The following is a 14955-nucleotide window of genomic DNA, read 5'->3' as shown; positions in this document are numbered from 1 at the left end:
ATAATCGTTAGTTGCAGCCCTAATAGAAATAGATGAATGAACTTAGAATGATGAGAGGAATTGACTATTCTAGGGAAGACTGAATTTTCTTAGAATATTTTTTAACATTGTGTTCGTGGTAAAACGCTCATGTCCCAAATGACTTAAAACATATTACTAAAACATATTGTTTTTTTGTCTTTTTTTTTTTTTTTTACATATTTAATATGGATTTGAAAATACCCCAAAAATCAGATCATATAAACAGAATCTAAAAGAAAAGAAAATGACTTCTAATCACATGCTTTTTAGAAGATAGGTAATAGAATAATTCAGATAATTAAACATTTATTCTAATTTTTAATCGTCTATAATTAGACTCGTCTTACGTTGGCCCTGCGATGGACTGGCGACCTTTCCAGGATGTACCCCGCCTCTCTCCTGCTGACCGCTGGAGATGGGCACCAGCACCCCCAAAACCCCGCTTTAGATAAGCGTGATGGAAAATGGATGAACAGATATTACGTTGAGCACCCATGATGATAAATCGGTCCCTTATATATCCCATTAAAAGTTCAGATGTTTAGTTTAGCTCAAAATTGATTAAGAATTTTGAATTAACAATTGAATGAAATGAAAACGTGTGTACAGCCGCAGAGCAACGTTTCCCTTTGATAGAAAACCCACTTTTGTTTTTTTTACTACAACAAGGTAAAATTTACAGGCTAACGATGGAACTAACGACCCATTCATCGGTTACCATTGCATGTTTCCAAGCGATACAAGGCGTTGTCTATATAAGACTTAACTCACTGCGGATCCAGACATTTGAATTGAGAAAGCTTCCTGGAGAGGTGGCGAAACGTCTTCAAATCTTGAAAACCAAGTCCAGTGGATATTTGTTTTTTTGTTTTTTTAATTTTTACGGAATGACTTTGACCTGGATGACTGAGAACCTTCATCAGCATAAAATTTACTTGTTTTTTTATGAATTGAAAATAAAATGAGAGATCAATATACTGTATGAACACTTTGTCCAAATGACATCCTAACTGCTACATTATATTTAAAAACGACTTTCATAAATGGGCTTAAGCAACTCTAATGCTGAAAGACAATAAAAATTATCCTTTATAGGCTCATGGGTAAATGGTTAACGCTGTTCTCCTGATGAATTTTGTAAAAGGATAACATTTATTTTTAGAGCAAGGACTCCCTTTTAAAATATGTCCATGATAAAAGCATATATTTCTACTAAATTCAAATTACTGTCCTGTCCTTAGAAATCTTGTAAAGTTTTTTCGTGTTTGCATAACTAGCAGTCAAAGGCCGACTTCATTTACGTCAAAATGCAACCATCAGCAACTTCTAGTCCTTACAAATATCAAACATGGTCATGCTTTCACAGAGAAAAGCCAAAATAGAAGGAAACCATGGGACTGTCACTCTTTCATATTTTTTACTTCTGTTTTTTTTTTTCCTTTCTATAACTTTCACGAGAAAGCTGAATGTTACGATGAAGAGCGACAAATTCCTCATTTCTGAATTATTATAGGAAAAGAGCAGAGTTAGCAACATGATTAAAACCCTCCAGTTTTACACTGGGTTTGCTGTACTTCGCACAACTTTTATTCCCTAAAATACAACTGATATTTAAAAAAATACCTTTTTGTTTGTTCTATGGCTGTTTGCATATGTCTTTAGGGTAATTCATAAAATGTGTGGATTTATGACACTTGCTGATTCCTTAGGTAGAGAAGCCTGTCAATAACTATTTGATCAAATTAAGCTTAAAGAACTTAAAATCTACCATAGGACACTTTAATAAGAATTACAATATTAAATACATAGTGCTTGTTTAACCTTATAATGAGCTCCTATTTTGAGTTGAATAAAATGTGAATTATATCTTATTGCAGAGTTTGCAGGGTCATTTTTGTCAAGTTAAAGTCAAGATAAATATCTTCCAAGTTTTTCCCTTAATGTTTTGTTAGAGATGCTGAATCCAGGAGGATAGAGATGCCGTCCCTCAGAGATGAGTTAATTAGATTAAATTCTAAAATGTTACAGAATCTAGGGCTGAAACAATTAATCTTAAATAATTAATTATTAAAATAATCATCAATTAATTCATTAATCGTAAACTGTAGTATAAAGGCTCTAGAATATGCATTCAGATAACAGGGCGACCCCCTTAGAGCAGTAATTAAACCAAAATTGTGATAAAATATTTTGCATTTCAGATTTTAAAAAATGTATCCTTTCTATATGCTCGACAAGTTGAAAAGTTTTAGTTTCACCTGGTTTAATTCTGTATAAAATCTTCTTTAAGGATCCTTTCGCTATTTGATCATTAATCGATTAATCGAAAAAATTATTTGACACAATAAATGATTATCAAAATAATCTTTAGTTGCAGCCCTTACTGAATCTCTCTTTAAGTTAAACTGTCTTTTAAGGTTTGTCTTCTAAGCTTGAAAAAAAGGAAAAACTTTGTAGCATTTCCATAATACGTTCTTTGAGTGTAAAAGAAGCATTTAAACAAATTTTACAAAACACTTGCATGGATGCTCTCTAGGTTTAATGTTCTCCATATTCTCATTTATGTCACAGCATCCTGTTGGATGTTTATATATATATATATATATATATTTTTTTTTTTTCTTTTTTTTTTTTTTCTCCATGTTGCATCTTTTTTTTACATTTTCTGTAATTTTAAATTCTGATTTTAAAGGTTTGCATTAGGGGACATCTAGCAGGATTTGGCGTTTAAGTACCTTTGTTTGGTAATGCATATAAACAATTAGCATTAAAGGTATAGTGGAGGATATTTGAAAAGACACTCCCTCTCCACTTGAATAAAGAAAATGCAAATGCACAACCTTGTTTTCGTACAAGCTTACTTTCCAAAAGAAGATTTGCTATTTTGGCTCTAGAATATGGTAAGTAAAAATGGGGACGAGCACGAAGGACAGCCTTACCTATAAATATCACAGGAATGATCAAAATTAGGAGGACCACTTATTTTGATGATCCACCCGGAAAAAGAAAATCATCCACTATACCTTTAAGTACCATTGTTTGGTAATGCATATAAAATATTAGCATTAATTTATTTATTGGAAAGTTTTGCAGAAATAATATCTTAGTAATGAAAACTGGAGATCTAGTAATGAGAAAAAAATCTATGTTTTAAGGTTGCTAAACCCAGCTGACCTGTTTCTGGGACTGGAGACAGATCTTTCAGGTCCAGGTGAAAGCAGACTGAAGTTAGTAAAAGCTTACAATCTGTTTTAAGAGCAAGGACCACCTTTTAAAGTGAATCTATCAATTTAAACGAATAGCATGTCCTCAGAAGTCATAGAAAACATATGCGTTTGTTTCACGTGTGTTTTCAGGAAAAAGGCCAACATTTTTTTTTTTATTCCCACTTTTTGGAATGAAAATTCAAAATAAAATGAAACCACAAGGCTGTCTTTATAAAAACCTCAACATCTGTCTTTTTACTAAATAGAAAGTCAAGATATTGTAATTGTCTCCTCTCTGAAAGCTTTCTGGAGTAAAATTAGAGTTAAAAAGTTCAAGTTTTACCGTTTGTGACCAGAGGTTCTGCTTGTTTTTCCCTCAAAGGAAGTGAGCTGAAAATCACGCTTAGCTGATTGATTCAGTGGAAAGAAATCAATGATCTGACATCATCAAACACAGTTAAACAGAAGCCAGATAATGTTTAAGGGTTCACCAGTTCACCCTGAGACCCAGTAAGTTACTAAAGCTCTGTCTTTTACTGTCAGTGCACAAACTAACTGTGCTAAAGTACTTTTAACAATTAAAGTTTTCATTGTTTTGAATAATGGGGGTGAGAGGGAGCTATACTCTGCACAGGATGCAAACCCTTCCCAACGTAAATAAATAAAGCTGCATAACAACAAAGAACAATAAGTATAAAACAAATATGAATAAGCAGGTTGAAAAATTGAGTGCAGAGGACACAGATGTTCACCTTTCAGAGGGAGACAAACAGCTGGAGATGTGGTGACTTTTATATAGTTGGAAAGACTTACACCTTTTTGATGCAATCAAACTCATGATTTAGTTTTATTAAGAATGGGGAAAAACATCTTTATGTGCAAAACATCCCATAAGTAGCAGACAAGAAAGATGTCTATAAACGGAGAGGCTGAACACAAACCCACCAAACGCTTTTCCAGGTTTTTAACTGGTGTAGATTCTCAGTCATCAGGGTCATAGTCATTTCAAAAAAATTAAATTAAAAACAATCTACTGGACTTTATTTCCGAGTTTGAAGACGTTTTGCTTACCATCCAGGAAGCTTTTTCAATTCAAACTGTCAGGAATTGAATTGACTTCCGTGTTTTATACTGCAGCCCATCAAAAGTCTGTTTGAATTTTCATGTTTTCAAAACCAAACCAGGTATTTATGGGCTACTGTATAAAACCTGGAACTCAACGCTATTCCTCACATTTCGAATTGAAAAAAGCTTCCTAGATGGGAAGTGAAACGTCTTCAAACTTGGAAACAAAGTCCAGCGGATTTTTTTTTAATAAAACATTTTTGGAACAGGTTGTTAACTGTTACATTAATTAGAAAACAGTGTATTGCTTTCTCTTAAAGTACATTGTGATTTGTTTGTGATCTTTTTAGCATAAAAGCAAGACTAGAAAACACCTAATTTTGTTGTCAAGTGATGCAAAAAGTTGTAAAACAGCTTTGGTCAGGCAGTGTAAATCAGCCCATCATCATCATCATCATCATCATCATCATCATCATCATCATCATCATCATCGTCATCATCATCATCATCATCATCATCACTGGTTTAGGATCCAACTATGGAGGATTAATTGCCCCCCAAAATAAAAAACAAACAAACAAATAAATGTAGGTAGAAGTTAAATTATAGCTTCTTTATTTTTTCACCTTTGTAATAATTACCTTATCTATTTCTTGTCCCTTATAATCTTCTACTTTATTTATTTATTTCTTACTTTTTAAGCATTTATTTATGTGTATGATATAATATTCTTATCTGTTTTATTCTTATTTTGTATTTTTTTTAAATAAATACAGAAATACATAAATGCTCAATAAATAAATAAGCATACAATTAATTGCCCCCAAAAATACAATAAACAAATAAATGTAAGTAGAAATTAAATTATAGCTTCTTTATTTATTCGCCTTTGTAATAATTACCTTATCTATTTATTGTCCCTTATAATCTTTAACTTTTTTATTTATTATTTTTTAAAGTATTTATTTATGTGCATATATTTTTGTCTGTTTTATTCTTACTTTGTTTTTTTTTTTAAATAAATACAGAAATAAATACTCAATAAATAAGCATACAATTATTTGCCCCCAAAAATACAATAAACAAATAAATGTAGGTACAAATTAAATTATAGCTTCTTTATTTATTTGTCTTTGTAATAATTCCCTTATCTATTTATTGTACCTTATAACCTTCAACTTTATTTATTTATTACTTACTTTTTAAGCATTTATGTGCATGCTTTAATATTTTTATCTGTTTTATTCTTCCTTTGGATTTTTTTTTTTACCCTCTTTATTTCTTCCATGCTATTTATTTCTGCCTGTCGTACATTTCTGTATGAATTTCTGCCTCACTATACAAACGAGGGGTGTGTCTTAGAGTCAATTTATGACACTTATGACATATGACAGAGTTGGTCCTCCATACAGACCTTTTACTTGATGTTAGAAAATTACCTTCATACAGAACCAGTTGATGTAATTTACTTTCCTGTCTGTGTGTTTTAACAGTTTTTCTTAACCTCATTCTATAACTGGATTCATCTTCCTGCAGAAACAGTGTTAATATCTGATTATCCACTTACTGCAGCCTCCTGTTGTTGGATAACCTTTGTTATATTTCCACACAGAGCGCTTCCTTTCCCTCCTCCCTGATAAAAGACGCACCAATCCTCTGTACCAAAACAAAATGCAGGTTAATTTGGGTGTTTCTTTTACATATTTGAAAATATAACTTGAAAAACAGAACAGGGTCTTACTAAACGATCAGCCCTTCATTGATGCTCGTCGCATCAGTCGGTTTATGAGGCGCAGTCCCGTTTCCCATCCCTCCCCACTCATTGCATGCGATCCCCTGCAGCGTCCCCCATTGTCAAAGCAGTGTAAATATTGTTCCTGGATCTGAAGCAGACAGGACGGTGCTTGGGGCGGTGCGTTTCCAGGTTCAAAAGAAGATGAACCAACCAGAACACTTTGGGTAACAAGGTTATCAGGTTCTTTAGCAGTTTACGTAGAGCATTAGAGATAAAGGGAAAGCCGTTTCTGATGGAAATTCGGAAAGTAGTCCGCGCGCGCCACCTTGTGGCAATCTTTGGTACTACCGCCTGTCTAATAGGTCATATGGTTCAGTATTCTGACTAGTGGAAGGAGGCCATGGAAGCAAATCGTTACCATATTTCAGAAATGCGTTTTAAGTTTAAGAATGTAGCTGCATTGTTTGACCCAATGAAATTAGTAATCATCCCATTTGCATTTTTAAACTGTAGCATCTACTTGTAAACAAGGTGTGTACTTTTGACACCACTGCACAAACTTAGATATTTTGCCCCCTAGTATGCCCTGTGTATCTGAGCATTTATTTCTGCATATTGAACATTGGTTTGTCCTTCAGATAATATTTTCAATCTAAGGATCTAGATACAGAGAAAATTGCAACCTGGTTTGTGACAGATTGTTACAAGTGACACAATCTTAAAACCCTGACCAATACAGACATTTCCCATCTCGTCTAAGGTTTTTAACATGGAAACATTTGGAGGCACAGAATTTTTTTTATTTTAGAGTAAAGTGTTCACAAATGCGATCGGAGCAAAAAAAAAAAAAAAAAAAAGCTGCTCAAGTCACATTCGGTGTAAACATAGCATAAGCCTTTACACTATGGTTCTCCCCTTCATATAACCATGGCCAAGTCATTCTGGCAAAACATATATACACCAAATGCGATGAGTGCTTGCATGATTTTTAATTGAAAATATGGCTTCCAACCATTTTAATCCCCAGAAGACCTGCAAACAATAGAACAAGTTGAGAGTTTTAATACAGTCCACCGAGTTTTCACACCACCAGCCTTAAGGAGTCCCAGGAAAGAGTTTCTGTTGCCCAGGTTCAGGGTTCTGAGGAGAATCTGGGCCATGCTCTTTCAAGTAATGGACTTCCTGAGAGTGTTCCTTCCCTTTTTCATGGTGTTGGCTAAAGGTACTGTAGGTTCCAGGAGGGTACAGGCCATAAATGAGCATGTAATCAAACTCAGGGTAAAGAAACGGATTTTCCCAAAGGCCATGAAAATCTGGTACTGCGTACTGAAAACCCTGAACAGGCCCCACATTGGAAGCCGGGAAACCAAAATGCTCTGTTAGCTGCTCATAGTTTCCAAGCTCCGCTTCCTTTACAGAGTTGGAAGCTTCCCCTGGCTGAGGGATGGGGGCCTGAGGGACGGATGGCCCAACAATGCTTGCATCGTCAGGCTGGATGTGTGTGGTTTCTTCAAAGTTTGGAGGTGGAACAAACCAATTCATCTCTGACAAAAACAAAAAATGCTAAGTTTTAGATCTCCATGTGCCTTAAAGCAACATTAGAGAACCATGATTAAGGAATTTACCTGATGGGGCAGCCTGAGTCTCAGACTGTTCAGGAATGACAGCGTATCTCCTGTCAGCAGGCATAGATAAGCCAGCAGCATATGCAGCAGGTTCAGAACCGCTAGAAATGAATTCTCCCTGACTGGGCAGGTAAGACCCAGTGACAACTTGATCCTGAGGAGGCATAAAATAAACACTGCTAGAGGCTGATCCCTGCTGGGAGCCAAAATGATCTGCAGCTACTGGATCACTGGGTATGCCCTGGTCTTGAGATTTAAAACCTGGAAGAAAAAAAATATACACACACACACACATCAGTCTTTAAAAAACATTTCCTTTCAAGCAAGTCTAATAGCTCACCTTTTACTGGAGCATTATGAACCTCCACACACAGCAAGGCAAAGAGGGATACCCTGAAAGGATTTTCAGACAAAATATTTGGAAAGCCTTTCAATTAAACAGTAATCACATTACAACACAACTTTCTCTGTACCTCAGCAAGACCTGTGCAGTCACCATTTTGAAGAGCTGCAATGAAAACAGAGAAGAAGGGAAGATTTTAAAGACTATGCCAACTCCAATCAGAGCTTACCTACCTAAAGCACAGCTGATGACAATTGTGTCTCATCAAGAGGACCAAAACACTGAAAGGCCCAGGTTCAGAAAGTCGGATAGGTGAGAACTCAGAATAAAAATATGGGGAAAATCCCTGCATACCCAGGATTTTTGCTTTCATAAGGCTGGACAGCCGTTATAATGAGAGAAGTCAATACTGCAAGTTATTTCAGCAATCAAATTTCACATAAGATTAATTTACAAATTCTGGGATAAAAGGTTAAGTCATACCTGACTAAGCCAAAAGAGCACATTCTGGCTTTAATTGTTTTACATAGAACAAGCCATTATATATAGGTGCAGCTATTTCAAGCCAATACGTTTAACAAATAAATATATATATATAATATTTAGATATAGATTAAATATTTATAATTAGCCTTTCCTGCTAAAATCGAAAGAAAATGCGCATAATTCGAAGAAAGTGTGGTTAATAACAGAAATGTGTCATTAAAAACTACTTACGGAGAAATTTCACAGAAATTGTGGTTCAACGACAATTTCTTCCATAAAAGGGCATGCCATTTGACACTTCTTTGTGCAGAAGTTAGCTAAAAAGTAGGAAATACCCAAGGTTAGGCCAACTCCAAACAAGCATCCTACTGTGCAGGAGTTCACCCCAGGAAATTACTTTTAAACTTACTCTGGATTACCACTAACCCTGCTTTGTGAAATTGGCCCATATATGTTGATAGTTTGCATGCCATCATCAAAACACACTTAGAAGCTTATGCCCTGCTGTTAACAGGGTGAAATGCATTATCAATATTTCATTAATGAGAGCTTCTTATATGATTGAGCAGGTGCTAAACTCAAAGTTAAAAGTATAGTTGTGGATTTTCGTGAATTTTTAAACGACTCGCCCTTTCCTCTTTTCCTCAATAAGGAGGACCACTTATTTTGATGATACACCTGGAAAAGGAACATCCTCCACTATACCTTTAATTAGATCCTCAGTTTAGTTACCCGATTGATCACCGATTCTGAAACCGAAACTCTGAGATGGGGGAGAGGGGTAGAGTTACTCTACTACTACAGAGTCTGTAGTAATAGACTACCTCAAATTGGTAAGGAAACTTAAACCACAGCAGAAGTGCTTCAGCTGTTGCCATGATAAGTGCTATTCAAATGCAGGAGGACGGAAGGAGGACGCATTCTTCCAGTTCAGTTAGGGGGCAACTGTGCAGCTCCTAGCAGGGGCTAGGAATGCCAGGAGGTCCCTAACTGAACTGGAAGAAAGCGTCCTCCTTCCTGGTCCTGGCTTCTTACTGGACCTCCTTTGCATGACAGGAAGTGTAGGCACAACCCATTTCACAGAGTATACAAAAATATATAAGTTCTTCACTTCTTTTAAAAATTAGATTTCATGATCAAACCTGATTATTCTTACCAAATACCTTCTTCCCAAATGCTAATTTACGAAAACCAACCCTAGGCATGCTGAAGGCATGCTCTGTTTGGGTTTATACGTGTATACTGTAAATGATGAAACTTAAGAATGCTTATCTTTATCTAAATAATGGTTTATTTTTAGGCTTTACAATTATGTGACATGACAAATACCCTAGTTGGAACATTTATCGATTTGTTTTTACACTAATTTGACCTTGTTACGAATTGTCTGAGATCAAGTTTGGCTTTCCATCAAAAAGAAACTTGTATTTAAAGAATAATTTTTTAATTTATTTTTGGTGGTGCTGAGGTGCTGAAACTCAGAGGTCTGCAAAGACTTATGTATTTTTCTTCTTTGGTACAGTTAGGGTTGTCTGAGTTTAAAGAATAGAAGAAACACATATAGAGTAAAGTTGCTTGTGGAAATAATGTGAAGCATATATTAGAATTTATTAACAATAGAAATGCCACTTATTGCCGTTTCAGTAAATCATTTGAAAGTTTAATGTCATTCATGTGTCCATTTGCTTCAAATTATCTGTTTGATTTGTGAATTTAAGAAAATTATTTTTTAATTGCTTGAAAACTAAAGCTTAAGCAAGGAAAGGTCAGTTACCTTAAGTAACTGACCTTTAGTTAGTGGTTAGTGGTTTGAGATTCTCTAATGCCCCCCCCCCCACCACCCCCCACCCCCCACCCCCCTAAGAGGAGAATGCTTTAGCTTTGAAGTAAATCAGTCAATGTTGAACTTTCTACTGTTCTGACCAACACCACAGTCTTAGTTTACTAAAACATCAAAAACTATATTTCCATATGGCTGTTTTACGAAAGATTAATCTGAAAACCAAGGATAACAGATAAATTCAGGCTTTATCCATTTCCCCCTTCAAGTAGTGTATCAACTAAATGTCTAAACAGCATGAAATATACACCTTTTAACCACTTTTCTTAATGGAAAATACAATATTTTAAAGATTTGCTTGTCTTTTACCCAAATTAGCAACCATTGCTATTAAAAATCTACAGTAGAAGTTAATATTGTAACATGCACATATCGGACAGCTGTCAGATTTGTAAATCTTTGACACTATGGATCTCAGGATCAAATTCCAGCTATATCAAGCCTAGCATCCAGCATAGAAACTTTGTCAAGCTGTAGAAATAATTCATCACTTTTGTTTTGGATAGACCTCCTGTCAATATCTATATAAAACTAAGAACTAGACCAAAAAGTACCTGATAGCATGTATCTGTATCAAATGTTAACTATTGTACAAATTATTGGTACTAATGACTTAGAAGATGACTGCAAAAATATTATATTATATTACTTGTTTTAAGTATTAAATTGCCTCATGTATCTGGCACAAGGAGTGCCCCACCATCCCAAGAAATCCCACCAGAGGAAAAGTTGGACCTTAATTTAAAAAAGCAGACCTATTTTAAAATGGATACAGTGAGGGACAGGTTTTTGAGTCATGAGCTGAGCCAGGCCATGTTGCTCAAGGTGCAGTCTACATCACAGGTCATCTGAAACACTTGGGACATTTAAGTAATTTAATACACATATTAAATATACAGTATGTAATTGAAAATAGGGCTAACCATAAATAATTCTTACATGGATGTTTATAATATTTTTTTTATAACAATGATGTTTCAGCACACCAACAGCATTAGGAATCCTGCTTTAAAAAATCTAAAAAAGTAGTCCCACCTGCTCTAAAATTTCTTTTGATCTATAGCCAAATGAGTGTTACGTGCAATGTTGTAGAATCCTTGCTCGATTTAGTAAATTCCTCTGTTGAAGAAGGTTCCTGAAAATGTATGCGTACCCTTTTAATGACAAATAAACACTTCCGATAGTGAAGCATCTTTTCAGAATCTCCTACTGATACATATCATCTGCGTCATGGTCAGGGCATGGCTCTATTTGGTGCAGTGCTGAACTGGGACTAAGCAGTCTGCTCAGATAGCTGATACCACCACCACCACCAAGCAATAGCATTCATGCAGGTAAATCTCAGGAATAATTCAAATATTGGCACACCCTTGTAAAGCAGGATGCAAATTACTATTAAAGGCCTTTCTGTCAAATTTAGTACAAAAGTGATCTTCCAAAACACAGTCAAACAGTAATTATGTCCACATATTGATTGACTGATTGATTGGCTTTATTGATTTCACAGCGGAGAAATGTTTTAGTTACATCAGCACAAAGAAGAAGAAGAATGTGCCAAAGGAAGAAAAAGGTGCATGGGATATATATAGTAGCCTATATACAGTGCATCCACATATGAAAGCTTTTTTTTAATAGTAGGATCACTATACAGGATCATTGCACAGGGTGTTTACATAAAATTATTAAGCAAATAATTGTATAGGCTACAATAATAATGTTAAAGTAATGTAACTATTTGGCTAAATAACAATATGCATTAGTGTTTTTTTAAAGGTGGCTCATAAAAAAAAAGAAAAACAAAAACAGATAAAAAAAATAAATGAGGACAAACAAAATCGCTGACAAAATTCATTGGGTTTTAAATATGCATCTACTGGCTGAACAGATTAATTACCAGAATAAAGCCAGTATGGCTTTTAGCCTGGTCTGGAGCAGACTAGCCCCACAGAATCAATCACCATGGTAACTGATGTGTTACTGCTTTTTTGAGGTTTAATTAAGTAAGGATATCTAAAATATCCAAGCTTAATCCCTTATCTTGGTTTTGTTAAACAGGCGTCAGGGTAAATACTACTGGTTGGGTAGCCAAGATCTTCAGTTTGCTGATAGTTGTTCCAATGCTCTTTGTCCTTTAAATGATTGGAAGTTTTTCCAGGCTGAAGTTAAAATCCAGGTGGTGGAGCAGGTTAGGCTAAATAGGCTGCTAGATCTGGTTGAGAAGATCTTTGAGAAACTGATCTTGCACATCTGCTCTGACTGGTTTGAATTCCCAACATCAAAGGTTGTATGATCCAGGTGTCTTCTCCTTGGTAAGAAGCAAAGCCATCTCTACTCTTTGTAAAGCTGCTGGTTTGATATTGGGCTTTTGATGTTGAAAGCAGATAGATACAGGCTTACCCTCTTTAGTCATGAATGTTCAAATAATCTTTGATTTGGAGGGGCTTCATAAAAAAAAACCCATGCATTTTGCTGGAGCTCTTGTTTGTTCATATAAAGCAAAGTGGAGAGGAAGAATACAGAAAGAAAACAAAAATGGATTTCCAACAGTGATAAAAACATTTCAGATTAGAGGTAATAGTCCAAGACATAACCGATAAAAACTTGTGTAGCCATCATACTGACATCCAGTACATTTCCTAAAATGTATGGCTAACCAGTGAGAGAGGATGAAATAGTAGAAATATGATCGAACTTTGATGTGTCTGTTAACAACAGCACTCTGTACCGTCTAAAGCTAAGAGACGCTTTCAATGGAAATAATTAGATTAGATAACAACGCAAAAATGATTTTATGCTTAAAGTGGTATTACAGTTTTACAAATATACTGCCATCAGTGGACAAAACACAAAACTGCAGCACTCTTCTGCTCGTTCTTGTAGCTTGCACTTGTACTTGACTTGGAAGGTTTCTTTCTCCTGCTTTTTTCACCTTACCTGGATGTCATTGGTCATGTCTGATAATTCACAAAATCCATCTTCAATCTAATGCTTCAATTGGTTGCTGCTACGTCAGCGAAGGAACATCTGACTGGAAGAAATTCAAGGAAAAAAGGCTAAAGACATATAGATGCCAAAGATGAATCTTCCAAAGGACCTCAGCAGCTGCAGGCTGGTAGGGCTGACTTCACACCTGATGAAGACCCTCAAATGGTTGGTGTTACACCATCTACGCCCCCTGGTGAAGACTTTATTGAATCCACTGCAGTTTGCTTAACCTGGGATTGGAGCTGATGATGGCATTATTTTCCTTCTTCACCAAGCTCTTACTCACCTAGAGAAACCTGGAAGCACTGTGAGGATCATGTTCTTTGATTTCTCCAGTGCTTTCAACACCATCCAGCCAGGTCTCCTAAGGGACTATTAGAGGACAGACAACCTCAATAAGTTATTCATACTAATTTTGCACCTTTTCTACCATAGTCGGTTAAATAGCATGCTGCTGTCATTTTGTTGACATGTTGCTGCTGTTTTCACATACCAATTACTGTAAAAATTTCCTTAGCTGTATATTGGTTATTTATTCTCCAGGTGCACAGTTTTATATTGTTAACACACTTTACTGTACAGTATTTTATTGTTTTACTTTTTACTCTTCACTATTATGTTATTATGTTATACATTTTTTCTAAGGTCCACATTTGTGTGACCATTTTTTCTATAATCTTTTTGCTGCTGTAAACACCAGAATTTCCCCATTGTGGGACAATACATTCTATATAGTCTGCTCTTAAAACTATGTTTTAGTCGTAAAGGGTAAAATAAAAAAGCTATTTCAAAGATATTTTTCAGTAAAAATTTACATAATGTCTTTTTATGTCCAGCCTTCACTTTGACCCCCTAAAAGCAGCAACAGTTGGCCTGATGTAGATACTGGGCCAAGGAACCAACACCTACTGTATTGAGAGCTTGCAAAGATTTGCATCTCAGTCTTCTTCTTGGTAAGTTTTAAAAAGTTAAGAGCCATCTAGACTTTTGTCTTCTAAGCAATTAAATTGAGACCTACAAGAAGTGGATTCCATCTTCTTAAGAAGGACATAAATCTGGATGTCAGGCACATAACAATGAGTGGAGATCCATTATTTTTATAAATGAAGCCAGGAGGGAGGAAGTATGGCTGAAATATGGTCATCAAAAATACAGCTTCTTCAAAAAATACTCTTGCAGTCTTCAACAATACTCCCAATCTATGTTTTGCATTCAGATGGAATAAGTCCAGTATGGTATACATGCAGAAGTGCCATGACTGCCAGAGAGACAGCTGAGTGCTCTCTTTAATGCGGTTAAATTGGGATTAAGGTAATCTTAAGTTAAACTGATCAATTCATGTACTCATTTTCACAAAGTCTGATCCCGACTAATTTCCTTTCAAGAAGGGACTACAGGGAGAAAATCTGAGCTAAAGAGTTTAAAGTTCAAGAGATCCATGAAAAAAACATCTTTACTTATCCTTCCCTGCTCTATACCGACACCTTGGAAATATAAATAAAAGATGAGTTAAAATGAGTAGATGGAAATCCTTAATAAACTAATTTGGACACCCTGTAAACACACAGAGCTGGGAGTATTTAACCAAGAAAGCAGTATCTCCATAGTATATTACAGAGAACCTGTGCATTAAATAGATCTGATAATGT

General features: G+C 35.4%; 1 protein-coding gene across 1 annotated transcript; it reads right to left on the bottom strand.

Moving 5' to 3' along the window:
• Positions 1-6903: 6903 nt before the first annotated feature.
• Positions 6904-13273, bottom strand: LOC119796539. The gene is made up of 5 exons (XM_038305137.1): positions 13256-13273; positions 8126-8160; positions 7993-8045; positions 7653-7913; positions 6904-7571 (listed from the first exon to the last, which is right to left on the bottom strand). Exons 1-5 carry the CDS (start codon positions 13271-13273, stop codon positions 7123-7125), a joined length of 816 nt encoding a protein of 271 aa, XP_038161065.1. The 3' UTR covers positions 6904-7122.
• Positions 13274-14955: the final 1682 nt, after the last annotated feature.

Source organism: Cyprinodon tularosa, unplaced genomic scaffold (genome assembly GCF_016077235.1).
Source record: "Cyprinodon tularosa strain WSP-4 unplaced genomic scaffold, ASM1607723v1 ctg551, whole genome shotgun sequence".
Classification (NCBI taxonomy): Eukaryota; Metazoa; Chordata; class Actinopteri; order Cyprinodontiformes; family Cyprinodontidae; genus Cyprinodon; species Cyprinodon tularosa.
The sequence above is the reverse complement of the archived record's forward strand: the minus strand, read 5'-3'. Positions and strand labels throughout refer to the sequence as shown.